Source organism: Tachysurus vachellii, chromosome 7, assembly GCF_030014155.1.
Source record: "Tachysurus vachellii isolate PV-2020 chromosome 7, HZAU_Pvac_v1, whole genome shotgun sequence".
NCBI classification, from domain to species: domain Eukaryota; kingdom Metazoa; phylum Chordata; class Actinopteri; order Siluriformes; family Bagridae; genus Tachysurus; species Tachysurus vachellii.
Genome location: NC_083466.1, coordinates 26,240,702 through 26,268,328, shown reverse-complemented (window position 1 = coordinate 26,268,328; position 27,627 = coordinate 26,240,702). Strand labels below are relative to the sequence as shown.

Genomic DNA, 27,627 nt, shown 5'->3' with positions numbered 1-27,627 from the left:
ATTGTTGTAAACTTCCTGTTTATTTTCCCTTACTAGTTTCTCAGTAAAGTATTTCTTAGCAGTTGCAGTTAAATGTCCCCTTGAAATCTTGCAGCCACAGCACCTCAACAGCACCTCAACAGCACCTCAATAGGACCTCAACACCCCCCCCCCCCTTTCATCTTCTGCTCTTTTTTTTTTTGTCAGATTTCAATCAGCCTTCTGTGATTTTAACAGGATGTGTTAAACTGGGAATTCCTGTGACCAGCAGGATCTAGAGGATCTGATCCAAAGACCAAAAGCACATCAGCTTAAACAAACATGTTATATGCTTGTGCTGCAAAATGCCATTGTATTATGTAACAAATAGCTTCGTCCGGCTCCCAGAAGCAGAGTGTGAAATTGCAATTAGGTTAGCTGTCATGTTTTAGCTGGAGCTCGAGCTCTCTTTACAGCCTGGAGTTTGGGGATTTTATTAGCCTTGGCAAAGCCTGTGACTGAGGTTACTGTAATGCTCTGCATCTTGGGATTTATTGGACAAAAGCAAGAGAAACATCTTCCAAGTGACCAGAGCTTGTTTTTTTTTTTGTTTTTTTTGTTTTTTCTTTTACCCATTGGCTGTTTTTCTGCTGTAAAAGCACAATAATGGAAGCAAATACATCCAACAGGGTTTTTGTAGTCTGTAAAAAGGTTTTATAGTTTCTCCAAAATCTGTATTAATTGCTGTCCAAATTCATCTTCGTGGTCTCTAAGCGGTGCCATTCACAGTAATCCCATGCATGTCCAAGCGATGACCAGAAACAAGGCATCAGGATGAGGGGAGAGAGGGAGCGAGGGAGAGAGAGAGGGAGAGAGAGAGAGAGAGAGAGATTATTATGTGTTATTAAGGTGTTTGGAAGAACGGAATGAAGGCAGGAAGGAAAGATAGATGGAAGGATGGATGGAAGGAAGGATGGAAGGAAGGAAGGAAGGATGGATGGATGGATGGATGGAACTAAGGAAGGAAGGATAGAAGGAAGGAAGGATGGATGGATGGATGGAAGGATGGATGGATGGAAGGAAGGAAGGAATTAAGGAAGGAAGGAAGGATAGAAGGAAGGATGGATGGATGGATGGAAGGAAGGAAGGAAGGAAGGAAGGATGGATGGAAGGAAGGAAGGAAGGATGTATGGAAGGATGGGAGGAAGGAAGGATGGATGGAAGGAAGGAAGGAAGGAAGGATAGAAGGAAGGATGGATGGATGGATGGAAGGAAGGAAGGGAGGAAGGATGGAAGGAAGGAAGGATGGATGGATGGATGGATGTATGGAAGGATGGATGGAAGGAAGGAAGGGAGGAAGGATGGAAGGAAGGAAGGATGGATGGAAGGAAGGATGGATGGAGGGATGGATGGATGGATGGATGGATGGAAGGAAGGGAGGAAGGAAGGGAGGAAGGAAGGAAGGAAGGGATCTTGACACGACATTCTAGTGTGCTAAAGAGAACAGAAACACAAAAATAGCGATCTGCTGCTCTCTGCTGGTGTAAGACAACACTACAACTACAACGCTTCTGTTTTTAAGGCTAATTAAACCTGAAATATTTCTAATAAAACATTTAATTAGGGTAATAATTATCCTTCAAACAACCTGCACCAATTACACAGAAACCCAAATTCCCAAGATAAAATAAAAACACACATCAAATATAAATATCCAAGATATAATGACAGAGATGTCATAATGCAAGATATGTATTATAGCATTTGCAATAAAACACAGTTTCGTGTGTCTATAAATGTAGAACTTCCCTATAAATGTAGCAGCTAGTGCTAACAGCTAGCTCTGTTGGCTAAGCTGTATGTTTGTGTAATTTTAGGGATAAAAAACAGATACTTGGAGTCTGAGTTTATTAAGAAATGCTGCTTTGTGCTGGAAATAATGTTAAAAATAAAAATAAGTAAACAAATAAATAAATAAATAAATAAAATGACAGATATTTGGTCTGATTTGCATGTGATGTTTCAGTTAGAAAGAGTTTCCTGTAGATGTTCTGTTTACATAAATAATAATAATAATAAAAAATTAATTTCATTTGTTACAAATGTTCTGTATATCTTCATCGTCCCCATATTAATCTTTTCTTTTCCTCTTTCTTCCTTTCCGTAGCTCACACCACATTCGGTATCATAGCTGCATGGAGAACAAGTGTGAAAATCCAGGAGCTGTTTTCTTTTCTTTTCTTTTTTTTATTTATCTGTGATATTCATCTCTTACAAACACAAAACAAACAGCCTCGTTTATCTGTAAACCTCATCTGATGGATTTAATGTGATTATTTTTTTTATCACCCTTTAATTTTCAGTTACACAATAAAACATTCAGACTCTTCATATTAATGACCTGAAAGAAAAAAGGAAGACTGAATGGATTTTTACACTGTACTTAACCTTGTTGTATCGAACCCCACCTTTAACCCCAGGGGTAAAGGATGCAGGGTTATGAAGTGCAACTCTTTCCCCCTGAAGCAGGATCAGCTTGGCAGTGTTTACAGTGTTAAGTCCGCATCACTTCAACGAACTGCCAATCAGAAACTGAAGAGCGCGTGCAAACGTCATAACAGGTAAAAACTATGACGTAGCAACACTTCAAAATTAGCTGAGGTTGCTAATTTTATTTAATTAGCTAAAAAAAAAAAAAAAAAAAAAAAAAAGTATAAAGCTGTGAAAGATGGGGGTCACGGTGGCTTAGTGGTTAGCACGTTCGCCTCACACCTCCAGGGTCGGTGTTCGATTCCCGCCTCCACCTTGTGTGTGTGGAGTTTGCATGTTCTCCCCGTGCCTCGGGGGTTTCCTCCGGGTACTCCGGTTTCCTCCCCCGGTCCAAAGACATGCATGGTAGGTTGATTGGCATCTCTGGAAAATTGTCCGTAGTGTGTGATTGTGTGAGTGAATGAGAGTGTGTGTGTGCCCTACGATGGGTTGGCACTCCGTCTAGGGTGTATCCTGCCTTGATGCCCGATGACGCCTGAGATTGAGGCACCTGAGGCACAGGCTCCCCGTCACCCGAGGTAGTTCGGATAAGCGGTAGAAGATGAGTGAGTGAGTGAGTTTCATATCCGAATATTTAATCCCAAATCTAAGTAGGAGAACATCATGTTGTGTTTATATACCTAAGATATATCATCTGTCTGACCTCCTACCCTCTAGGAGACGCTTCACATCACATCACACTCAAACAGACTTAAGAACATATTTTTGCCTAGAGCCTAATGGGAACTGAACACTAATAAGCATTGTCACTAAATGCTAGGATCCATCTGCCCTACACACACTCACACTGTTCATAAGTGCCACTAGATGTTGCTAGAAACCAGTTTCATGTAGACGAGTTCCATATATTTCTGAACTCCTTCACATTAAACACTACAGAGACCTTTAGTACTTCCATCCTGACGATAAAAAAAGAGAAAAAAATTCATCATATTCTGATCTGCAAATATAATAAGGCTAAGGGTGAGAAAATTGATCATAAAATCACCTGTAAAGTCTTGGTTTATCATTTGGAGAGAAAATGTTGTTTATTAACCACAGTTGTCTTTATTAAAGTTAAGTTTAACCTAACTAAAAAAAATATCTTGGTGTATCAGTACAGTGGTTCTGGTCGTGTTAGTGTATCAGTACAGTGGTTCTGGTCGTGTTAGTGTATCAGTACAGGGGTTCTGGTCGTGTTAGTGTATCAGTACAGTGGTTCTGGTCGTGTTAGTGTATCAGTACAGTGGTTCTGGTCGTGTTAGTGTATCAGTACAGGGGTTCTGGTCGTGTTAGTGTATCAGTACAGTGGTTCTGGTCGTGTTAGTGTATCTGTACAGTGGTTCTGGTCGTGTTAGTGTATCTGTACAGGGGTTCTGGTCGTGTTAGAGTATCAGTACAGTGGTTCTGGTCGTGTTAGTGTATCAGTACAGTGGTTCTGGTCGTGTTAGTGTATCAGTACAGTGGTTCTGGTCGTGTTAGTGTATCAGTACAGTGGTTCTGGTCGTGTTAGTGTATCAGTACAGTGGTTCTGGTTGTGTTGGTGTATCAGTACAGTGGTTCTGGTCGTGTTGGTGTATTGCTACAGTGGTTCTGGTCGTGTTAGTGTATCAGTACAGTGGTTCTGGTCGTGTTGGCATATCAGTACAGTGGTTCTGGTCGTGTTGGCATATCAGTACAGTGGTTCTGGTAGTGTTAGTGTATCAGTACAGTGGTTCTGGTCGTGTTAGTGTATCAGTACAGTGGTTCTGGTCGTGTTAGTGTATCAGTACAGTGGTTCTGGTCGTGTTGGTGTATCAGTACAGTGGTTCTGGTCGTGTTAGTGTATCAGTACAGTGGTTCTGGTCGTGTTAGTGTATCAGTACAGTGGTTCTGGTCATGTTGGCATATCAGTACAGTGGTTCTGGTCGTATTGGCGTATCAGTACAGTGGTTCTGGTCGTGTTGGTGTATTGCTACAGTGGTTTGGGCCGTGTTAGTGTATCAGTACAGTGGTTCTGGTCGTGTTAGTGTATCAGTACAGTGGTTCTGGTCGTGTTAGTGTATCAGTACAGTGGTTCTGGTCGTGTTAGAGTATCAGTACAGTGGTTCTGGTCGTGTTAGTGTATCAGTACAGTGGTTCTGGTCGTGTTGGCGTATCAGTACAGTGGTTCTGGTCTTGTTGGTGTATCAGTACAGTGGTTCTGGTCGTGTTAGAGTATCAGTACAGTGGTTCTGGTCGTGTTAGTGTATCAGTACAGTGGTTCTGGTCGTGTTAGTGTATCAGTACAGTGGTTCTGGTCGTGTTGGCGTATCAGTACAGTGGTTCTGGTCGTGTTGGCGTATCAGTACAGTGGTTCTGGTCGTGTTAGTGTATCAGTACAGTGGTTCTGGTCGTGTTAGTGTATCAGTACAGTGGTTCCGTTCATGTTGGCGTATCAGTACAGTGGTTCTGGTCGTGTTAGTGTATCAGTACAGTGGTTCTGGTCGTGTTAGTGTATCAGTACAGTGGTTCCGTTCATGTTGGCGTATCAGTACAGTGGTTCTGGTTGTGTTAGTGTATCAGTACAGTGGTTCCGTTCATGTTGGCGTATCAGTACAGTGGTTCTGGTCGTGTTAGTGTATCAGTACAGTGGTTCTGGTCGTGTTAGTGTATCAGTACAGTGGTTCCGTTCATGTTGGCGTATCAGTACAGTGGTGTGGGTCATGGACACTCTGTTATGTGAGGACGACCTTGATGTGTCCTTTAGCCCGTGTCCCGCTGCTGGTTTGGCACACAGTGCTATTTTGCTTCACTATGGTGTTGTTCCGCTGCCCCCGGCTGTGTGTTAATTGAATTCCAACCCCATAACGAGGCGTTACACAGCGTCCTCCAGCCCTCCGATCACCACGCAGGGGTGTGGGGGTATAAATAGAAAGGTATCTGATTGTTGTTATTTGTGTGTGTGTGTGTGTGTGTGTGTGTGTGTGTGTGTGTGTGTGTGTGTGTGTGTGTGTCAAAATCTCAGTTGACAATTTGCCTTATTTATTTAATTCTTTATTTAATTCTTTAATTAATTATTATTTAATTCTTTATTTTAATATTTATTTAATTGAGTGAATACAAAACTTTACTCGGTTGATATATTTAGAAATATTTAGAAATATTCAAAAATATTTTTAACCAAAGACAAATCGATTTGTTTAGCACTTTCTTTGTTTTTCACATCAGTTCATTTCTTTACTGGAAATTATTGCTGTTTTCTTCATTCAACCAGTAAAATTCCTGACACACAGACTTGTGGGCTTGTTTCTGTTAGCTGCACAGATCATTTTTTAATTCTGTCCCATAAAATAAAAGCTTGAGCAAAGATAAATAATTTATGAACAAAACAATTAAAAAAAAAATATAAAAAATGAGTACGACGTCTAAAATCGGTTAAATAATCCAGTAATTATTTTATAAAAACATCAATATTTGTCTGTCAAATAAATAAAGATATACCATATACCAAGATATATAAATAAAGATGCAAGATGAAATGCAATTTACAAAAAAAAATGATTATGAAATAAAGTGGAATGATGATGGAGATCTTGGCGGAAATCTAACCATGAAGAATGACTCAGTTAATCAGCCCTGCTTAAAGAAATGCGCTCTGTTGTAAATTCATTAATGTCTCAGTGTTGGATGCTGCAGCGAAAACGTACATCTGCACTCACGCAAATTATTTTTCACATCTTTTAAAAATCTACATCTGGCAACTAAACTAGCTAGCGTTGAGTCTTAAATCCACAATTATGTATGATGTCTAAACTGTATTTGTGTTAATAATTTTCGGGCTAGCGTTTCAAATTTTTTCATCAATGCTACAAAAGTCGGAATAAAAGACTTCTGTAATTTCCTACACGTTTAAAATCAAGTGTTTTTGATTTGAGATCCGGGATCACGACAACATTCACGACGATGGCAGGAACAAGGCTTTTGTTTTGTCTATTGGAGATTGTTTTTAATTCCTCAGATATACACTAGGTACACGAGTAAGCATGTTTGTGTTTGCGGCTTCTCTACATACAGTAAGCATGTCTGTGTGTCTGAGAGAAAGGAAGAGTAGAAAATACAAGTTCTGGCTTTTAGACTTTTAATCGTTGTCGTTATAGTAAAAGTCTCAGGACTGCCGGTTGCGCTCCATCAGATGCCTGGGGATTAGTAAAGCTATGAATCATCAGATTGGACTTCACTGCGTGAGAAGCCTGGACCAGAATGTCGCTTTAAATAGCAAATGCGAGTGTGTGTCAACATGTGCGAGTGTGAGTTGGGGATTACTCCACCTGTCCCTGTGAGTGACTAAAAGACTAAAACGTCAAGTCGAGGTCTTGTTCGGTCTTTAGGAAAAGACACAAACAGCTAATTGTTAACAGTTGTATGTTAATGAGAGCACACTGTGTTATTAGCATTATTATGACTAGTGTGTGTGTGTGTGAGAGAGAGAGAGAGAGAGAGAGAGAGAGAGTTTGCCTTGCCAAATTTAAAATATGTTTACAATATTGGTGTCTCACTGTCGTCCAGCAAAAGATCGAAAACTCGTATCTTATTCCCACCCTGCTGCTAAACCTCAGCCACTCACACCACTAAAGACAGAACTTCCTCTTCCTGTTTTATCATACTGATGTCACAACACATAGCTCGGCAGCTTCTGTTCACTCTCAGCCACCGAACACCACCGAACACCACCAACTCAAACTACCAGCAAGCACCAGCGCTCATCCTCTCATAATCTCCAGAATCTTACTGTTCATCACTGTATACATTCTGTGTGTTCATCATGAAACATTTGCCCTGTGTGATTCTTCCGGTTCTTTCCACCTTTTTGGACCTCTTGCTGTTTAACTACGAATTTAAAATATCCCTTTGTGTTGTTTTGTTGTGTTCCATTGCTTTTGTGTCCTTGTTGATTTATCATTTTTATTATTTTTATCGTTTGTTCTGTTAGCTTGCTTCTCCAGTATCCTTTTCCTTGTGAATTATAGCCACGTTCTCTTGTCTCTTGCCGCCTCCGCCTTGTGTGTGTGGAGTTTGCACATTCTCCCCGTGCCTCGGGGGTTTCCTCCGGGTACTCCGGTTTCCTCCCCTGGTCCAAAGACATGCATGATAGGTTGATTGGCATCTCTGGAAAATTGTCCGTAGTGTGTGATCGCGTGAGTGAATGAGAGTGTGTGTGTGTGTGTGCCCTGTGATGGGTTGGCACTCCGTCCAGGGTGTATCCTGCCTTGATGCCCAATGACGCCTGAGATAGGCACAGGCTCCCCGTGACCCGAGGTAGTTCAGATAAGCGGTAGAAAATGAATGAATGAATGGATCTAGTAGCTTAGAGGTTAAAGTTGTGAGTTTGAATCCACAAAGTTTGGCCCTTGAGCACAGCCATTATCCTTTAATTACTTAGTTGTATAAAACGTATATTAGATGATGAATTCTTTGAAAATAAAAAAATAAAATAAGTCGATAAAATCACCTGCTGCTCTTTTGGTAGCCTAAGCTACGCTCTATATAAATGTAACATGGGAAACACTTCAGATTTCATTTTAGCCATAGATAGAGAGGGATACTGTATATAGCTAGATAGATGGAGAGAGAGAGAGAGAGAGAGAGAGAGAGAGAGAGAGAGAGACTCACTTGTTCATTCCTTAAATGAAGCTCCATATAACCAATTCCACATGTATCACTGAAACACAGACCAGCCTTCATTTAGATTTTTGCCAAAAAGTGCAGTGCAGAGAAAAATGAGCTTCCTAACAGAATCTAATTACATAAGCACTGCTTCTAGCCTCAGGGGGGAAAAGAGAAAGAGCTGCAGAAAAATGAAAAGGGAGGATTTGTATTACTCCGCTTTAATTTTCAATTAGGACTTGCCAGCATGAAGCGTTTGTCCGTGTAGCCTTTAATTCTGGGCTAATATCTAAAGCGCTGCTCTGTAGGGAAGGTAGAAGGCCACTAAAGACATTAAGCACCTTTAGTGTGAATGTAAAAGAAGGAGGAAGAGGAAGATGGTGGAGATTTTATTCAGCACTCCATTCCACTAAAAAAAGATTGAATGAAAGGATTTTGGAGAAATGTTCTTAGAACATCCAGATTGTTTAATATACAGGGTAACGGTAGGTGGATATTATATATAGCTGATGGAGAGGAATCTCTATTAAAGGGATTAATTAGCGTCCAGGGGGTCATGGTGGCTTAGTGGTTAGCACGGTCGCCTCACACCTCCAGGGTCGGGGTTCGATTCCTGCCTCCACCTTGTGTGTGTGGAGTTTGCATGTTCTCCCCGTGCCTCGGGGGTTTCCTCCCCTGGTCCAAAGACATGCATGGTAGGTTGATTGGCATCTCTGGAAAATTTCCCTAGTGTGTGATTGCGTGAGTGAATGAGAGAGTGTGTGTGCCCTGTGATGGGTTGGCACTCCATTCAGGGTGTATCCTGCCTTGATGCCCAATGACGCCTGAGATAGGCACAGGCTCCCCGTGTCCCGAGGTAGTTCGGATAAGTGGTAGAAGATGAATGAATGAATGAATTAGCGTCCATGAATGTGACATCGTTCTAACCGCTAACCGCTAACTTCTAACTGCTCTGTGCTGTTGGAGTGGGTGAATTTTATTCCCCAGGATGAATACAGTGATCTATCTATCTATCTATCTATCTATCTATCTATCTATCTATCTATCTATCTATTTCAAACGTATGAATTGAACAAATGAAAAATAATAAATATAAATAAATAAACAAACATGTTTATGGTGGTAGCTGGAATGGCATTGAAGTGGGTGGGTAATTATGGTTGTAGGTTAGAGAGGATAAGGGGGATATTTGCTGGTAGCTGGGATTTTTGTATGTAGGTGTTATTAGAGTAGGTAGATGGGTGAGTACTGGTGGTGGGTGGGGTTAGAGTGGCTGGGTGTGTACTGGTGGTAGGTGGGATTCTATTGGTGGGTGGCATTTCATTGTGGTGGGTGGAGTTATATGGTTGTAGGTGGGGTTAGAGTGGGTGGGTGTTAATGGTGGTAGGTGGGGTTAAAGTGGGTAAGTGGGTGTTTATGGTGGTATTAGTGGCTAGAGGAAACATATCATCGCTGTCAGGCAGAATCCTCGTATCTCCAAAACCGTTATTTTTCAGGAAATAAAAAAAACGCCGTACCTTATCTGCAGTGCACAGGGTTTAGTCCGCGTTGCAGTGGATTGTCTTGCGCTAAATTCCTGTCCTCAGACGAGCACCAGAACTAGCGGGGGTCAAGATTTTTTTTTTCTTTGAGCCCGGTGTTTTGAAGACATTTACCTCAGAAGACGTGTTGATTCGTTCCGACTCTTCTTGAGGAGAAATATACCGTGAAGCTCTCCCACGGAGTGAGGAAGAGGTGGACAGTTATAGTGTCCAATGGAGTTATGAGATTTGCGCTCAAGCTATTTTCAAGACTTTAGATTGGTTAATAACTTGTAAAAATAACAGACCCACGTGGGGACTGACCAATAGCATCGATATGTGAAAAAATATGAAATTGACCAAATTTGGACATACGAGGTTTCCGCCCGACAGCGACAATATAATGTTTCTGGTGGAATTAGGGGTTAGTGGAGATAGATGGATGATTATGGTGGCATTAGGGATTAGAGGAAATAGATGGATGATTATGGTGGTATTAGGGGTTAGAGGAAATAGATGGATGATTATGGTGGCATTAGGGATTAGAGGAAATAGATGGATGATTATGGTGGTATTAGGGGTTAGAGGAGATAGATGGATGTTTATTAACTAACTTAGCTTACTAGCTCACACGACACAATCTTGTTACATTAGTTATGGCTGTTTCCCAAAAAACGCTGCTGAATATTAATAATAATAGATTTCACTGAAAAGTTTTACTGCTGAGGGCAAATCTAAAAACTGTGGGGGGAAAAACTTCTTTATACAGTAACTTGAAGACTTCTTTAGAACTTGCATGGGCCGAGGGTGCTTCTGCGTCAAAGTTTCTAAAGTGCATGTTCAGAGTGAAGAAAGCTGGAGAACTTCTCCCCATGTTACACAAGATAGACGATAGACGGGAAGGCAGAGCGTCGGGGTTAGTGCAGTCTCAGCTACAGCGCTGCTGGTACATGTTCAGCTAGCTACAAGTTCAGCAAACGGGCATTTGGATCTGCCAGGAACTCACGGTGGAATTGTGATGGCTCATCGCCAGGCTTCATGGTCATGGAGTCGTATTTGAAGCGGAAGGAATATCTGGCTGGTTTAAATCCACTGGGTTAAATCCAGCACATTGCAGACATGTTAGGTAAATCTGCAATGTGTCATTTTAAACACTTCATCGTGCTCTAGGTTTGGATTTTAGGCCCAGAGTTAACAAATTAAAACACACTTACACTATAATAATAATACAGTGATTTTCTAGATTTTTTTCTTTGACAAAAGCCACAATGTTGCTTATTTTATCTACCATTTTCTCACAATGTTATGACTTCTGGAAACATTGTGAATTTATTTCTCTGAAAATGACATTTTTTTTTTGTAATATTATAAGTTTTTTCTTGAAATATTGTTAAATCTTTTGTCAAAATATAGCATTTTTATTTTATTTTTCTCAACTTCTCAAAATATTGTTACTTTTATTCTTCTCACAATATTGTGATGTTTTTTTCTCATAACATAAGAACTTTTTTCCTAAAGAAAATATATATATATATATTTTAATATTACAACGCTCCTCTGGAATAATAACATTTTTAAGGAAAATATTAAACATTTTCCTTGATATATTGTCACTATTTTTCTCAATTTATTAACTTTTTTCTCATAATATTATGACTTTCTTCTCAAAGTATTGCTCTGTTTGTTTTTGAACGTCTTGTGATTGTCGGAAGTCGTGTAATTCTGTTCAGCTGTTATAATGGAAATATATGGAAACATACAGTAACTAAAAACCAGTAGCTTCGACTCTGAGTGTAGACCTGATGTGTGGTGTTGACCTCCAGAGCTAAATTTATTTGCTGTCAGAATTCTAATAATATCATTGATTAAATAATGTTCTGAGGTGTTTCAGAGTCAGATGACAGATATGACTCACTCATGCTGAGCAAAAGCTTTGAATAATAAAGCTTAACGTGCATAATAGCTCTCTAGTCTGGATCTCTGGATCAGTCAGGCTTCTGGATACACCACGTGCCTGTTTAATACTTGAGCCTTAAACAGGATGATAAATGATTGCAGAGTTTCAATGAAAGCATGATTCAATTTCAGCTCAGGTTTTTGTGTTGTAATAAAAGAACCCAAAAAAGCACCAAAGTTCTACCTGAGAACGAGCCTGCTGGAGGATCAAACCCATAAGAGAGCGATATGAGGTGGAATCAGTGCAGGTCTGAGCTGGTTGGTGCGAGTTTGTGCTGCTTCGGTGGCTGCTTTAATTCACAAGCAAAGCCGTTGCACTAAAGCTGCTCTCGCTCTCGCTGTTTGCTTGTTTTATACAGCTCCTGATGGTGCAGCAGGGAAAGTGGGAACTGACAGTGGTTGGCGCCTAAGGATGAGACATAAAAGATAGTAGGAGGATGAGACAGAGCAGAAACCTACACATCCTCGATTTCCTCATGAATGAACGCTGCTCTATGTGTCCAGGGTAAACCAAGCCACGGCTGCAGACGATATAAAAAGTCACCACATGCGTCACAAGGTCACGTGACCAAGCAGTTATTATAGAGTGTTGCAGCTTTGAGAAATGATTGCCTTCACTTTGTGAATCAGAGTAAAACGTGCTCAATGTGATGCTTGTTCTACCGGTTACTGATCACCTTTGTGCTTTTGGAAAATGCAGCATAGACCATTATTCATTGTATAAATGAAGATGTTAAATATGTTATCAGTCTCAGTGTGCACAGACAGCAGGGAGAATAAAAACAAATTCGTATCCATCTTTGCCAAATAAATATTTATCAGGAAAACGCTATGAATGTGACTGATCTGAGGTAAAATTCTCACTACCAAATAAACAGCGATTCTTGGACCCAAGCACCACATGTGCAGAAATGTCTGTTTCCTTAGCATAACATGTGAATGAGTTCCGTCATTGAACACATACAGTACGATCATTTTTCACCTTGGCATGGCAATACTGTTTAGAATTCTTCAGTATTTTGGATTGACCAGATTTGGTGAGAATCGGATGAACCCTGCTGGAATGTTTTGGCAACTGTGAAAATACAAAAATTTTGTATTTTGTGTTGGAGATAATGGACATGAATAAGGAATCTGCCTGCTGTTGGAACTCTTATACCCTTATTTTTAAGGGTGTTTCAAAACATGCATCATTTGGAGCATTTGTTTCTGTTTTTTTCTGCTTTCGTTCGATTCGTTCAGACAGCAATCGTGCTTGGATCTGTGCCAGAAACACTTATTCGAGTGGTCTCAAGTGGACTCATTGTAAAAAGAAACTCTGGAGCGGTTTGTTTATGGTGAGAAAGCAATCCGACGCAACAGACCAACGGACCAAACTTTTTATAATCACTTATGAGTAACAATGAGTAACAATGTTTTCCTGACGAAACCTCGACTTGATCGGTTATAACCAATAGAGCTATAAAGAAAGCCACAATAATCTCTCAGAACTGATGACTATCCGTCGTGATGGATGACACTATGAGCTGGACATAAACATGCACATTTTGACCAACGTGACTTGCATAAACACATTTTGGGACGATTTGGAATTTTGCAATATGAAAGCAAACCGAGCCAAAGTAAAAATGCGACATTTTAATAATTCTCTGTTTGGGAACAAATCAAAGCTCTACAGATCTGTTTACTCACCTTAAGTATGTAAATAATTTTCCAAATCTGATTTACTTTGAACATATAAACACAGTCTAGACAGCATCAGATTCTGTGTTTTATTTAGATCGTTTAGTGTTGCTTTTCCAAGTGAGATACCTCAAGTATCTGTAATCGGTCCTGTTGTGTTTGACCTGCTCTATATTTCTGATATACACAGATCTGACCGATCAAATTAAGTTCAATTTAATCGCTACAATGTTAGAAGACATTACAGAAGGGATACCAATGATCTCAAAGAGATGTGTGTGAAGAACTTAAAGATGGCCTTGGGTAACCTTATGCATCACAAGGTCATTAATGGTCAAGGTCACTATGATACCGCATAGCATGTGGGTCTGAGAAACTATTTAAAAATCTTGATCTATATTTTATTTAATTGGAAAAATCTTGGGTGCCTCCAAGGATCTGGCTTTGTATATGTGGTTGACGTTACATGCTTTGCACAATCAGGTGTGTCAAGCTCATTTTAGTTGCAGTGATGATGATGATGATGATGATGATGATGATGATGATGATGATGATGATGATGATGATAATGATGATGGGAGAAAATCTGCTTGGGCTGAAGGAAAGTTATATAATATTAACAGAAAAGCCATTATGTCAAAAGCAGCTCTGAGAAATAATATAGTGCCTTTCATGAATTGCAGAAAACATCGAACTACTGCTGTAAATGTGTTTGCATTGGTTTCTTTTCATCCATTTCAAAATCAATGTCCTTAGGATTAATGTTTTTTTAAAAGCAAGTTATCTTTATTGAATGAGATACCTCAGGGGTCTGACCCTGGCCCTTGTTTGTTTCAGCTGGATCACAGGTCAGATGATTCAAAAGAAGCTTAGCTTACTCGCTACATTGATGCATACACTGCATAGTCTTGTTTAAAAAAAGCCCAGGGATCCAATGTGCAGAAAGCATGAGAAATAGGGTTTACATAACTGTGCACATCATAAGGCCGGCATTTAGCACGAGGCTCGCTCGGGTCTGCGTCAGAAAGAATGGGATGTATTTCCAGACGTAAAAAACATACTGCTCCGGGAAGACTCGTTCACCTGAAGGCTATGTGGGAGAAATGGATGAGTAATGGCTGGAGAGATGATTGGTGACATGAACCTTTTGCACTGAGCTGTAGTACAGCACCATGTAATGATGTCATTATTCCAGAGGCAATTTTTCTTCCAGGCACTAAGGCTTATACAGCCTTTCTGACCACATATGTCTGGAGCTCTGGATGATGTAGTTTATGATGTGTGTTGGCTGGAGGGTACTAGATTGGATTTTGTTACCTTCTGAAAAGCCCCTGGAGCCCTGTGACATGTTGCCTGTTATAGTCAGTAGGTGCATTCACAAATAATAATACGTTCTTCTTGTGAGAGGAATATCACAAGTGTGTAAAATCAATGTGCTCTTTGTTATATTAAGTCCAGGAAACATGGTCATGAATTGTAGCAGGGGTGAAGGTACAGTACAGTACAGGGTTATCATGAGTGTATCCAAATCTAAATCTAAATAAGTCAAATAAATTATCAAAGGTCCAAAGAAATCACGTGGATGAGCTGTAAATTCTAGAAACTATAGTTCAGAGGAAGTTCAGAGGAATACCGAAAAAGCAGGATAGATCAGTCATGTGCTACTGCAAAACATGACAATGCTCGGAACATTCATTCATTTTCTACCGCTTATCTGAACTACTTCGGGTCACGGGGAGCCTGTGCCTATCTCAGACGTCATCGGGCATCAAGGCAGGATACACCCTGGACGGAGTGCCAACCCATCGCAGGGCACACACACTCTCATTCACTCACGCAATCACACACTACGGACAATTTTCCAGAGATGCCAATCGACCTACCATGCATGTCTTTGGACCGGGGGAGGAAACCGGAGTACCCGGAGGAAACCCCCGAGGCACGGGGAGAACATGCAAACTCCACACACACAAGGTGGAGGCGGGAATCGAACCCCCAACCCTGGAGGTGTGAGGCGAACGTGCTAACCACTAAGCCACCGTGCCCCCATGCTTGGAACAACAAAATGATATTATAGCAGAGATTTTGTAGCGTGCCTCAGTTTGGGTTCTAGTCTTGTATCCAGTCTTGTCACTGCTTTGTCATCATGTTGTGTTCGCGTTTATCTGATGGTTTCTGGAATTTCTAGCTCATATCTGTCTGTGTTTGACACATATTTATTTGACATGTTTGTTATGCCCATGATAACCATATCTGCCTGTTCCTTCACCCCTGATACATCTCATGACCACGATCTTTGTGCAACTGCAGTCACATGTGCCTAATGTTTTGTTCGACATTTTAGATGCTAGCTTGGTTAGCAAATTTAGCAATACACACAACTGTATCGACTGCTTGATACACTGTTGTGTAGTGAGTAAGACAAAGGTTAGACAAAGATCTGGGACATGACCTACAGGATGGTGTTTAACGGTCAGCTTGTTTATCCTGGAAGATAACGACAAAACCATGAGCAATGCTCTTTTCCAAGGGGAGGGCTACAGCCGTTTCCCATAAATGTCAAACGCTAGTTGGTTACTCTCAGTGGGAAGTTCTCTCACAGCTCGGGACCTCTCCAAGCTTTCTAATATCTGTGAAGCAAGGCTAATGAGCCTGGGATTATGGGATGCACCATCAAAGCTTCACGCCCTGTAAATATTCCGGCTGCAGCTGGATTACAGTTCTGTTCAGTTCCTCTATATCACAGCAAGGCACAAGTCTCATTACCATAACCAGGACTGATAAAAAAGCTACAGTGAGTTGAAGACACATGAAACTAAATAACAGATTTTGTAAAAAAAGCTGTGTATAAAAGATCAGAGACAAAGGCAAGGACTGAGAGAAAGGACAGGTGTGAGTAATAGAGACCATACCTTCATTGACTGTAGTCTCATTGCGACATGACATCACCTTTACCGTAGCCAATCACATAATAAGCCTCAGGAATTTATATGAATTGCTAGGCATTATGACTCATCACACAAATCTACGTGTGAGTATGTGAGAGGTGTTTACGTTTTTAATAGTTTAAGACTATTGTATAGCCTTGATGCCCGATGACCCCTGAGATAGGCACAGGCTCCCCGTGACCCGAGGTAGTTCGGATAAGCGGTAGAAGATGAATGAATGAATGAATGAATGACTATTGTATATTATACCAGACTTGTATCCTTGCTAACCGAACACAATATCATAAGATCTTCCAAATCACATGTAACTGAAGAAGATGTACACCATACACAAAATGAAAAGCATGTTCTTTTTTTGCAATATGGACTATATTTTAATTTGTCAATAAAGAAATGTTTTCCGGGGGCACGGTGGCTTAGTGGTTAGCACGTTCACCTCACACCTCCAGGGTTGGGGGTTCGATTCCCGCCTCCGCCTTGTGTGTGTGGAGTTTGCATGTTCTCCCCGTGCCTCGGGGGTTTCCTCTGGGTACTCCGGTTTCCTCCCCTGGTCCAAAGACATGCATGGTAGGTTGATTGGCATCTCTGGAAAATTGTCTGTAGTGTGTGATTGCGTGAGTGAATGAGAGAGTGTGTGTGTGCCCTGTGATGGGTTGGCACTCCGTCCAGGGTGTATCCTGCCTTGATGCCTGATGACGCCTGAGATAGGCACAGGCTCCCCGTGACCCGAGGTAGTTCGGATAAGCGGTAGAAAATGAGTGAGTGAGTGAGAAATGTTTTCCAGATACAAATGTGTGATAAAAAAATTGGCAATAAACATACAGAGTCGTTCGCTCAGTAACGGGATACATCCCGAGCCACTGAGGCACTGTTTACGGAAATGAGCTCATGGGCTAAACCATCTAAGAACAGTTTGTACCTCCTCATATTCAACCCACAAGACAGGACATGTAAGATTCCTACTCTTTGCAGATGACCTCCTGATGCCGTCCCTCATCGTACAGGGTCTACAGCAGCAGATGGACCTTATAATTAAAATAATTTAAATTGATCTCAGGAACAACCAAGGCAGCAGATTTACCTCAGAATCAGAACCTCAGTGCTTCATCTTAAGCATATTATTTGATAGCGTACCGAGTCTGAAAGTAAAGTCCACTCAGTCACCTTATGAACAATATATCAGAGAAAAATGCTGACATGCATAACTCTCAAATTGGTAGCAAAACTCCAAACACTCAAACCCAAGCACATAGGGTAGAATAAGGCCAACACCAGACACTCCTAATAATAATATAACTGAATCCTATTACTGGTGAATATTTATTTATTTCTCCTGCAATGCGGCACATGGTGTGCCTCTTTAAGATGTCTCTAGTTTCATACAAAGACAATGAAATAGTTATTTTTAAATCTCGCCAGTGACTTGAGCACATGTGAACATCTTTGTGTCGAATACACGATAACAATTGTATGATCCGGCAGCCTGTCAATCAAGAATGCATGCCTGTTTTGTGATTCTTTTTGGACAATGTATTTGTATAGAAACATTAATTGTGTCTCAGATTAGCCACGCTCAGAATAAGGGAAGTTTCACATTAGGGTTTTGTTTTATTTAACTGGTGGTGCTCTGAGTATAACACGCTTGAATTTAATGATCCATTTTAAAGTAGTTCACAATCTGGTACTAGCATAATGACGACCCCTCTCCAGTGTGTAAAACCTGACTGAGTTACACTGATGTTTGCAACCACCAATCACTTTTTACTACTGCTACCAATGACCAATCACTGATCACCAGTCTTCCCAACAACCCACCACTTGTCCCTGATGTCCCCAAGGACTTATTACTATTATTGCTAATGACCAAACCATGATCAGCATTGTTTCCAGCGGCGACTAATCACCAATTACCAAATGTTCCAAATGACCAATCACTGATCACAATTGTTCCAAATGACCAATCACTGATCACCATTGTTCCAAATGACCAATCACTGATCACAACTGCTCACAATGACCAATCACTGATCACAATTGTTCCAAATGACCAGTCACTGATCACGAAAACAATCTTCGATCACCATTGTTCCAAATGACCAATCACTGATCACAACTGCTCAAAATGACCAATCACTGATCACCATTGTTCCAAATGACCAATCACTGATCACAACTGCTCAAAATGACCAATCACTGATCACCATTGTTCCAAATGACCAATCACTGATCACAACTGCTCACAATGACCAATCACTGATCACGTAAACAATCTTCGATCACCATTGTTCCAAATGACCAATCACTGATCACAACTGCTCAAAATGACCAATCACTGATCACCATTGTTCCAAATGACCAATCACTGATCACAATTGTTCCAAATGACCAATCACTGATCACCATTGTTCCAAATGACCAATCACTGATCACAACTGCTCACAATGACCAATCACTGATCACAATTGTTCCAAATGACCAGTCACTGATCACGAAAACAATCTTCGATCACCATTGTTCCAAATGACCAATCACTGATCACAACTGCTCACAATGACCAATCACTGATCACGTAAACAATCTTCGATCACCATTGTTCCAAATGACCAATCACTGATCACAACTGCTCAAAATGACCAATCACTGATCACCATTGTTCCAAATGACCAATCACTGATCACAACTGCTCACAATGACTAATCACAATCAAAGAACAATCTTGAACAATGTCTGTCTCTTTTTGACCGACCATAACTCAAATCCTCTTTCTGTTTGACTAAGAGAGTGTGTGTACGTGTGTGTGTGTGTGAATGATAGAGAATGTAAATGTTGGTGTCTGTGTGTGTGTGTGTTCTTGTATGTGGCTCTGTGTGTGAAAATTAATCCACTAGAACAAACTTCCTTAACGGTACGTATGCTTAACGAACGCTCTACATCAAAAACGATGTCATTGAGTGTCTATTCATAATCAGAGTCACAGTGGAAAGTGAACCAGTCAGTCCCTGCCATCTGATTCCCATCCCATGTCTGTGGGTGTTTGCCGTTATATGTTACCGCCAGCTGAAATGCAAACTTTCTGACCTATAAGAAAGTGGCATAGAAAATTAAAGTACAAAAGCACGAAAAGTTTTTTTGACTGACACCTCTGCTAGTGTTCAATCCGTCTCTGGTCTCCAGTGTCTAGCCTGTCATATTCTTACCTCACGTGGAGTCAGTCTATAATACAGGTCTGCTGCCTGAGTCAAATAATCAGCCAACTTTTTCTCCAAACTTTGTTGTAACCTACACTGGGAAGATCACTGGATCCCTGGTCTTTTAGCTTCTGCAATGATTTGCAGTATCTGCTCAGTGTTACGTGGTAGATCCCGTGTGCCTTCGCAACTGATCTGACTGACTTGCCCTTTCCTGTGACCTCAACAGATGCTAATGTTAAAACATTTGCAGGCACACCTCCGTCAGTCTTTCTCTTCCACTGTATAGGCATTCTGTAAATCTAATAAAACGAAGAAAGTTATATTAGTTGTATGTAAGGATACGGTTGTAACACTATTTAACCCCATCCCTGTCAGCTATTGTTTATCTAGCTGTATTAGCTCAGTGGTTTAAAATTAGCAGGGGAAAAGTGCATCACAATTAGCCTGAGAAAAAAAAAACTATTTCATCTAATTGAAGTCATAGTAAGTACTAAACATAAAATAATAAAAAATAATTTGGTCTAAATAGCTACTTTCTAGAATCTGCATGCATATGTTTCCAGCCTTGACAACTACCATTGCTACGTGTTATGTTCACACTTTTTCTACATCACTATCATTATATTATAGATTTATAGATTTTTTTTTAATATTAAATTGCACACGTGATGGTCGTGAGAGTTTTGTGTTAGGGAAATTATGTTATAATATGCGATACTGAAAGAAAGAGGCCTAGGATTCAACCGTGTTTACGAATCGACTCATCGAGTACCACAAAAGAGTCGTTCAGATTGAACCGATTCTTTAGTGATTCACTCGTGGTTATTAAGAAAGGGAGCGGAGCTGCTGCGGTTTTAGTGTTGCGTTGAAACATCGGATCACAGGCAGCGTTTTTTTTTCCCCACCGCTCACCTGTAGTAGAAAATCCGACATGAGATCTCAGGTGCGTTTTGGTACGCGGTAGGGACGTCGGAAGGTAGTGTAAGATATTCGTGGTGGAAATCATTGGATTTTTTTTTTTTTTTAAGAAGCCATATTTCTGCGTAAAGACGCGCTATCAATCGGTTTGTCCTCCATGCTGAAGTCAGCGAGCTCTGGTATGGCGGCCTGCGCCCCCGGGAGCCGCTTTAACGGCGGATACAGCACCAGCAGCACCGGTACCATCACCATCACCAGCAGCACCGCGCCCGCTCCGCCTCCGGTCCCTGCGTACAAGGCCAAGCAGAAAGGCTTCTGCCTGGTTAGGATGATGAATCTGAACGGTAAAAAAGGGACCACAGATCCCCGTAAACAGCAGCACCAGCACGGCACCGTGCCCTTTATCATTCACTGCCACATCGGTAAAGAAATCAAGCACATTTGTGGCAACTGCAGCCGCGCCTCCGAAGCGCAAGACGGTGAGTCGCTCCATGCTGCGGTGCAAAACATCATCATTCCCCTTCATCACCATCACCACCACCACCATCACCACCATCATCATCATCATCATCATCATCATAATCAGCAGCAGCAGCATTCTCAATACAATCCTTATCCTTCATCTTACATACATACTCTTAATCTGCATGCAGATATGTGCAAATTACGCGTAAATAAATCGTGCGTTTTATACTCAGGCTTCAATAAGCGTTTTTTTAAAAGCATTTATTTATTTATTTTAATGAGCGCTTTCTTTGACAGAAATGCCAAAAATCATTCAAATGTCCTTGTGTGTGTGTGTGTGTGTGTGTGTGTGTGTGTGTGTGTGTGTGTGTCTCAGTCAGAGGTCGGTTTATTGTTCTGAGCAGTGAAGATCCAGACCGTTATGCAGTGTAAAGTGTAACACCATTTGGTTTTGATGAATCTTCTGGTTTTTACAGAATTTTCCACAGTTTTGTTCCCTTCATTTTTTTTTTTTTTTTTTTTTTTTTGATCTAGTATTTTTATTCGAATTCCATTTTAATCATGATTTTAAGCTGTGTGATGGTACAATGCCTGACTGAGAGACTGAGATTTTTATTTATTTATTTATTAAGAGAAGTTTGAGCACTGAGCATCTGGAAGTATTTCCAGATTTGTGTCAGGATTGTGGTTTGGCCTACTTTTAGTTTCTTCTGCAATTCTGCCTGGTTTACTCTTCTGATCTTTCTGATGAATGTCTCTTATTTTTGTTTGTTTGTTTGTTTGTTTGTTTGTTTGTTTTTATTTATCCATCCATCCAATATGCAACAGCAAGGTAAAAAAAAACTGAGCTATGATCAGGGAGTTTATCTTTGTTTAAAGTATGTATAATAGAACATTTTATTTAATTATTTAAAAAAAAAAAAAAAAAAAAAAACTTTGTTGACTGCAGCCAAAAGATTTTCTTTGTGCTGAATACGTGTTTTATTCCAGCGTATGCAAAGTAAATATAGGAATCACGACGAAAGCCACTTTTGCAATCGATATGGTGTTTTTGGAGAAAATGGATCCTGATTGGAAAAGAATGTACTTGGAAAAGTGGGAAGAATTCTTACTTTCTACAGGATAAATGATTTTTTTTTTTTTTATCCTGTGAAAAAACAAAAGACCACCAGTTGTCACCTGTACATGGGACAGGTAATGATGGGACACTTGGTATTTAAATATCTCTGGATGGTCAGTGTTTGTAGTAGATGTTTAAAAAAAAAAAAATCCAAGAAAGAAGAGTTAAACTAGTAGTTTTTTAGACTTTTTCTTTTCTTTTTTTTGGGGGGGGAACAAAGTATCAGTCCCTTAATACTGCATTTGTGTCCTTTTGAAACACGTGAGAAATCGATTGACTAATCCTTGTCCTCCTGATTCGTCATTTTGCTGATTGTCATTTTGCCAAATTGCAGAAAATTTCATTTTACAAATAAAAACTTGATATTTGGACAAAATATATTAAAGAATTAGTAAAGCAGGAAATTGTAAATGTTTAATATTTAAAACAATAGATAGAATTTATGCCCTAATGCAAAAAAAAAATGTTTGTCAAAAGAGAGAAAATCTAAAAAAAAAAAAACATTTAATGTACTTTATACTTTCTGTATGTTTTTTTTTTTTTTTTTTTGTTCTTTTTTCCTGAAGGAAAGTAATCCTGTATTTGGATGATCTTAGATATCATTATGGATCTATGAAGCTACTATTCTGTTTATAGCCTTAGAGACAATTCTGTTTTGAACAGGAAGCCGTAAATTGCTGGCAGAACAGAACAGACGAAGATAATCAGTCTTTTGTGTTTTGAGAGAGAACTCAAGCTGCTGCGTTCTGTACAAATCAGCTATGGGGCCGAATATGATGCATCAATCTGAATGAACAGATCATGTATTAAACGGCAAACACAGATAAGAATAGGAAGTAGAGGGTTCTTTCTTTATTGAGGGAATTTCACACTGTCATTCTAAACCCTGCTTTATGAACGGGTTATGAAGCACAGCTTTTTACCCCTTGATTATAAAACTCTAGTCTGAAGCAGGATCAGCTCAGCAGTGTTTACAGCGTTTACTCCACATGTTACGTCTAGTTGCTTAGCAACAAACACGAAATCGTTGAAAACGTCATGTCGGGTGAAAACCAGGACGTAGAGACATGTAAAAACGGCTCGGTAGATGGAGTCAGGCGGATAAACACAGAACGTGCTGGAAGTGTGTCACAGTGAGAAATTAGCTGAAGTCGGACATCAACAAATGAACGGCTGGTCGACTAAATGACAAGATTAAAAAGAGCCAGAAACAGGAGAAAGCTGTGAAAGATAATAAAACCTGCTCAGGTGCATAACAAATGACCTGAACTTTTTTCCTCACTGAGATGAGATGAGACGGTATGTAAAGCGGTCATGTGCTGGATTTATCCAATCAGGGTTGTTGTTGAAGGAGCAAATGTGCAGATTAGGAGAGCCTGGGTTTAGGACTGTACAGTGTGAAACGTCAGATTATGAAGAGACAGGATTCGTTGTTAATCCTAGGTAAAGTACGAACAGTGTGAAATCTCAAACTACGTAACCCAGGATTCTGCTCTTTTCTGAGATGTGCAGCAGGATTGAGATTCTATGGGATGTGACATTAAAGTACTGGAGTGATGTAGCTGAGGATGAGGAAGTGTCAGAGCCAGGATTAGGCCACACCCCCTTTTAGGTTCAAATCTGAATGCAGATCTGGATATATGCAGCTGTAAATAAGTAAACACAGTGACATTGTATTGCGTAGATGCAGGTGTCAATGCATATAAACTGGAGATGAAATGATGATCTCTTAAAAAAAAAAAACCCTCTAAAGCTGAGCTCAGGGTCGATCAACAACTCCCCAAGATCGCACTCGTGCTTATAGGTTTCACCCAAATTAGAAATTCAGCATCACTAAGAATTAGTTGGAAGAGCAAAATCATAACATTTACTTACTGTATTTTCTGTTTTATTTTTCTTCTCCAGCGGAGGAGGTGGAGCGTTTGGCTGCCATGCGTTCCGAGTCGCTCGTCTCCGGCACGCACACGCCGCCGATTCGCCGCAGGAGCAAGTTCGCCACGCTCGGCCGACTTTTCAAACCCTGGAAGTGGAGGAAGAAGAAGAGCGAGAAGTTCAAGCAGACCTCAGCAGGTGGGAGGTGGAGTGTGTTTTACTGCGCTCCAGATTTAGATACACACTTGATTGATTTCGAATACGTTCTTTGCTCATGTTAGTGATCATGAGTTGTGTTCGAGGCTCTTTTGAAATGAAGGGAATGTGCTGCAGTAGTGTTGATTAACATCAAGTGCATTTGCGTGTACGGTAAAATTGATCGGCGTGATTAGATGCCAGTGCTGTGCTTCTACAGGACTCGTTTAGCATTTTGCTGGCTTTGCTACGTAGCGGACGCTCTGTGTTTTTAATTATCTTTTTACAGGAGGACGGACACTTTATTTAAATTCCAGCCGCATGAAATAAAACACTCGGGTGTGCTATTTCAGGAAAATAATCAACGGCACAGTTTACTCTTCCCAACGCGAATGTCCTGATATCCGTATTGTCTGATTTCCTGTTTGCTTTGATAACCCAGATCTGATAAATGTACCTCATAGACAGTTGTGTAAATCTCAGCTTCTCTATAGATTTGTACCTCCAGTGTTGCTTCTCTTTTCCTTGGTATCTATTCATAGAACTGCACCATTGCACAGCAAAACTTTTATAAGGGATTATTATTATTTTTATTTTTTTTTTTGAGACTTTTTAGACTTCAGTCTCACCATCTTCCCAACCACGGGGTCATTAATCCCACTATTAAATTCTCACACTGGTAACCTCGAATAGCATCTATGCCGTATATAAATAGCATGCACAGCTGAATCAATAGTGCAGAGAATTGAGAACTGCATTTAGCATCCTGTGGGCAAGAACTACCCATCCCCAGCACCCCCACCCCCATCCCATCCCTACGGGTTTCATTTTCCTTCTGTTTTAATTTATTCCATGATTTTTATTTTTGAATATAGGGTTTTTGTTAGTTTAACTTCTCTGCTGCATCAAAATCTGCACTTTTGAAGTGCTTTGCAGGATCCTTTTACCGTTAAGACGAAAGTATTTCGACGCGATTTTTTTTTTTTCCATAAAAATCCGCAGTGATCTTACAGAAAGGGAACGCGTGACACCAGAGCATTTGTCCTACTCCATTTCCTGAGCTAGAGACAGCAGGAAGCATGTGGGTTATGCTGTCAGCTCTGCTGCAGGCTGGTTGAGGCAACAGAGGCAGCGGCAGCAGTAGCGGAGAATCGATTTAGGCAAAGTGTTAGTGTTTTCTCCCAGTCGGCTATTTTTACACACGCTTTGATGTATGTGCTGCAGCGAACCAGAACCGTCAGGGCCAGGTAGAAGAGGAAAGCATAAGGGCTTTTCTCTTGTGTGACGCCCGATCGATCGAGACGAGGCGAGGTGTTGGGAGACGAAGCGCTCAGTGAGCAACGTTTGATCCAGAGAACCGGTGGGTGTGATGCGGCAGGGGGTGGTCGGGGGTGGGTTGTGTGGGGGAACCAATATTCAATCATGGATCCCATCAGTAATGACTTAAATTACAAGACCACCCCTCATCCAATGAGATGCCCACTAAACACCTGATCCACTGACACACAGCAAGGTGATGGGAGAAGAAGTGTTGAGTCAGCTTGTTTGTTCCAGAGGTGTTTGGGGGGGACGGACCATTTATTCATTCATAGATTCAGTCAGAAAAGATTTTATTTTATTTTATTTACGAGATGAAAACTATGCCTTATCCAGTGAGACAGAACAAGCTGTTGGGAGAAGAATCACTTCATGTACCTGTTTGATAGAAGAAAAAAAAAACAGTATGGGCTGGGAAACCAATATTAAATCATAAATCCCTTCAGTTAATTATTTAAATTACAAGACCACCCCTGTAAAACTACACCCTGGTTTACCGAGACACAACAAGGTGTTTGTAGAAGACGTGATTGAGGTTGCCAGTTTGAAGGATACGAAGCCTGGAGGTTACTAGTAGACTTCGTCTTTAAAAAAAAAATGTCTCTAATTAAAATGTCTCACCATGGATCTAATGTCAGATGATACAGATCTGGAAATATTTTCAGGATTGTGTTCGATTTCTCAATGGTTTTGGACGGTGGACACGAGTTAACCCAAGCTACTGTACATAATACCAGACAACATATAATCTAAGTGACTAGTCATTACAGATGCAACATAAAAAAAAAAAACTTTCTATAAACCTCTGTATAGGCCTTTCTATGGAAGACTTTACCCCTTTGGGGGAAGTCGTGGCCTAATGGTTAGAGGTACTGACTTCTAACCCTAAGGTTGTGGGTTCGAGTCTCGGGCCGGCAATACCACGACTGAGGTGCCTTTGAGCAACTGCTCCCCGGGCGCCGCAGCATAAATGTCTGCCCACTGCTCCGGGTGTGTGTTCACGGTGTGTGTGTGTGTGTGTGTTTACTGCTGTGTGTGTGCACTTTGGATGGGTTAAATGCAGAGAACGAATTCTGAATATGGGTCACCGTACTTAGCCGTACTGTATGTCACGTCACTTAAAAAAAATTTTATTCATCCAATGCTTTTGGTAATGTGCACATCCATGAAACCACAGACCGAAATCATCAGCCCAAAAATATCTGAAATTAAGTATTCTTACATTCCATCTTTTTTTTTTAAACATTTGAGGTAACGTCTGACAGCATGTCCTGCTCTCATACACAGCTGTGGAAAATGTGTGCTTGATTTGCAAAGGAAGGATTTAGGGTTTTGTGGGCTTGTGTTGGGTTTTTGTTGTGAATTCTCTGAGGGCTGTGAATTGACTCTTGGTGCAGTGCTGAGAAGAAAGTGTGAATCTCAAACTGACTCATCAGTAAAAAAAAAAAAAAAAACACAACTGCTGTTGCTGTAACTGGCAGCAGACGCCACTGGAGCGGTGACAGACTGTCAATCAGCCATCGAGTCAATTAAATGTTCAATCAGTCAGTAAACCAGCCTGGTCCCACAGTGCTACAGTAGAAACATCATACAGTAGACGTTCAATGTGACGAGCATTTAACGAAGGTTCACTACTTTTGCAGATGTAGTATCCTGTGCTGGTTAGCCAGCTTAGCATTTTTCAGTGGTCTTGATGGCTTTTGCAGTTGACCAGTTGGTCCAGGGCATCTTTCCAAATATCTGTGTGGCAACGATGTCTCTGATTCTTCCACCAGGAAGATGGTTGGTTACTGTATCTTTCACTTTTTCTTAAGCCTTGTTTCCCTTCACCTGTCTTGAGTTTCTTGAGATGCTACTAGCTGAGAAAGAAGGTAAGCAAAGAGTGCATTTGTTCAGGCCATCCTTAAAAATATTCTTCTTTGCCGTAACCCGACCGACCCTGTCAATTTAGGATCGACTCAATTATTATTATTATTATTTATTTTATTTTTTTGCTTTAAGTCCGACCGACTTGCCGGTAGTAAATTTGCGTTAAGACCGACCAATTTTTTTTTTTTAACTCTTCGAACAACTAATACAAAAGCAATAAAATAATATTAATTCTATTTTAGTAAGTATTGTAAATATATAAATTTCCCAGGCCTACATACAAACGAAGGCTACGTTCTTTCTTTTAAATAAAAACCCGTGACGTCATCTATGTTTACACTATCGGTTACCGGATGTCACACTACGGCCTGTGCGTTCGCTTCGTCTCATCCTCTCATTCACTGTCAGAGTCAACGGTTCACGCTTGGTAACGATGGCTGCAGTAAACAAAATGTTCGCGG

General features: G+C 40.6%; 1 protein-coding gene across 3 annotated transcripts in view; it reads left to right on the top strand.

Annotated features, from left to right (window-relative positions):
• LOC132848024 (phosphatase and actin regulator 1) overlaps positions 1–27,627 on the top strand; it is a 65,107-nt gene that overhangs the window by 10,418 nt on the left and 27,062 nt on the right. For 2 of the 3 annotated variants that reach the window (XM_060873533.1, XM_060873535.1), the window contains exons 1-2: positions 20,234–20,807; positions 23,819–23,983. In XM_060873533.1, coding sequence (XP_060729516.1) covers positions 20,486–20,807; positions 23,819–23,983 — 487 coding nt within the window. In that variant the 5' untranslated portion in view covers positions 20,234–20,485. Of the gene's footprint in view, positions 1–20,233; positions 20,808–23,818; positions 23,984–27,627 lie in introns of those variants that run through there. The other variant, XM_060873534.1, reaches the window with a different exon arrangement.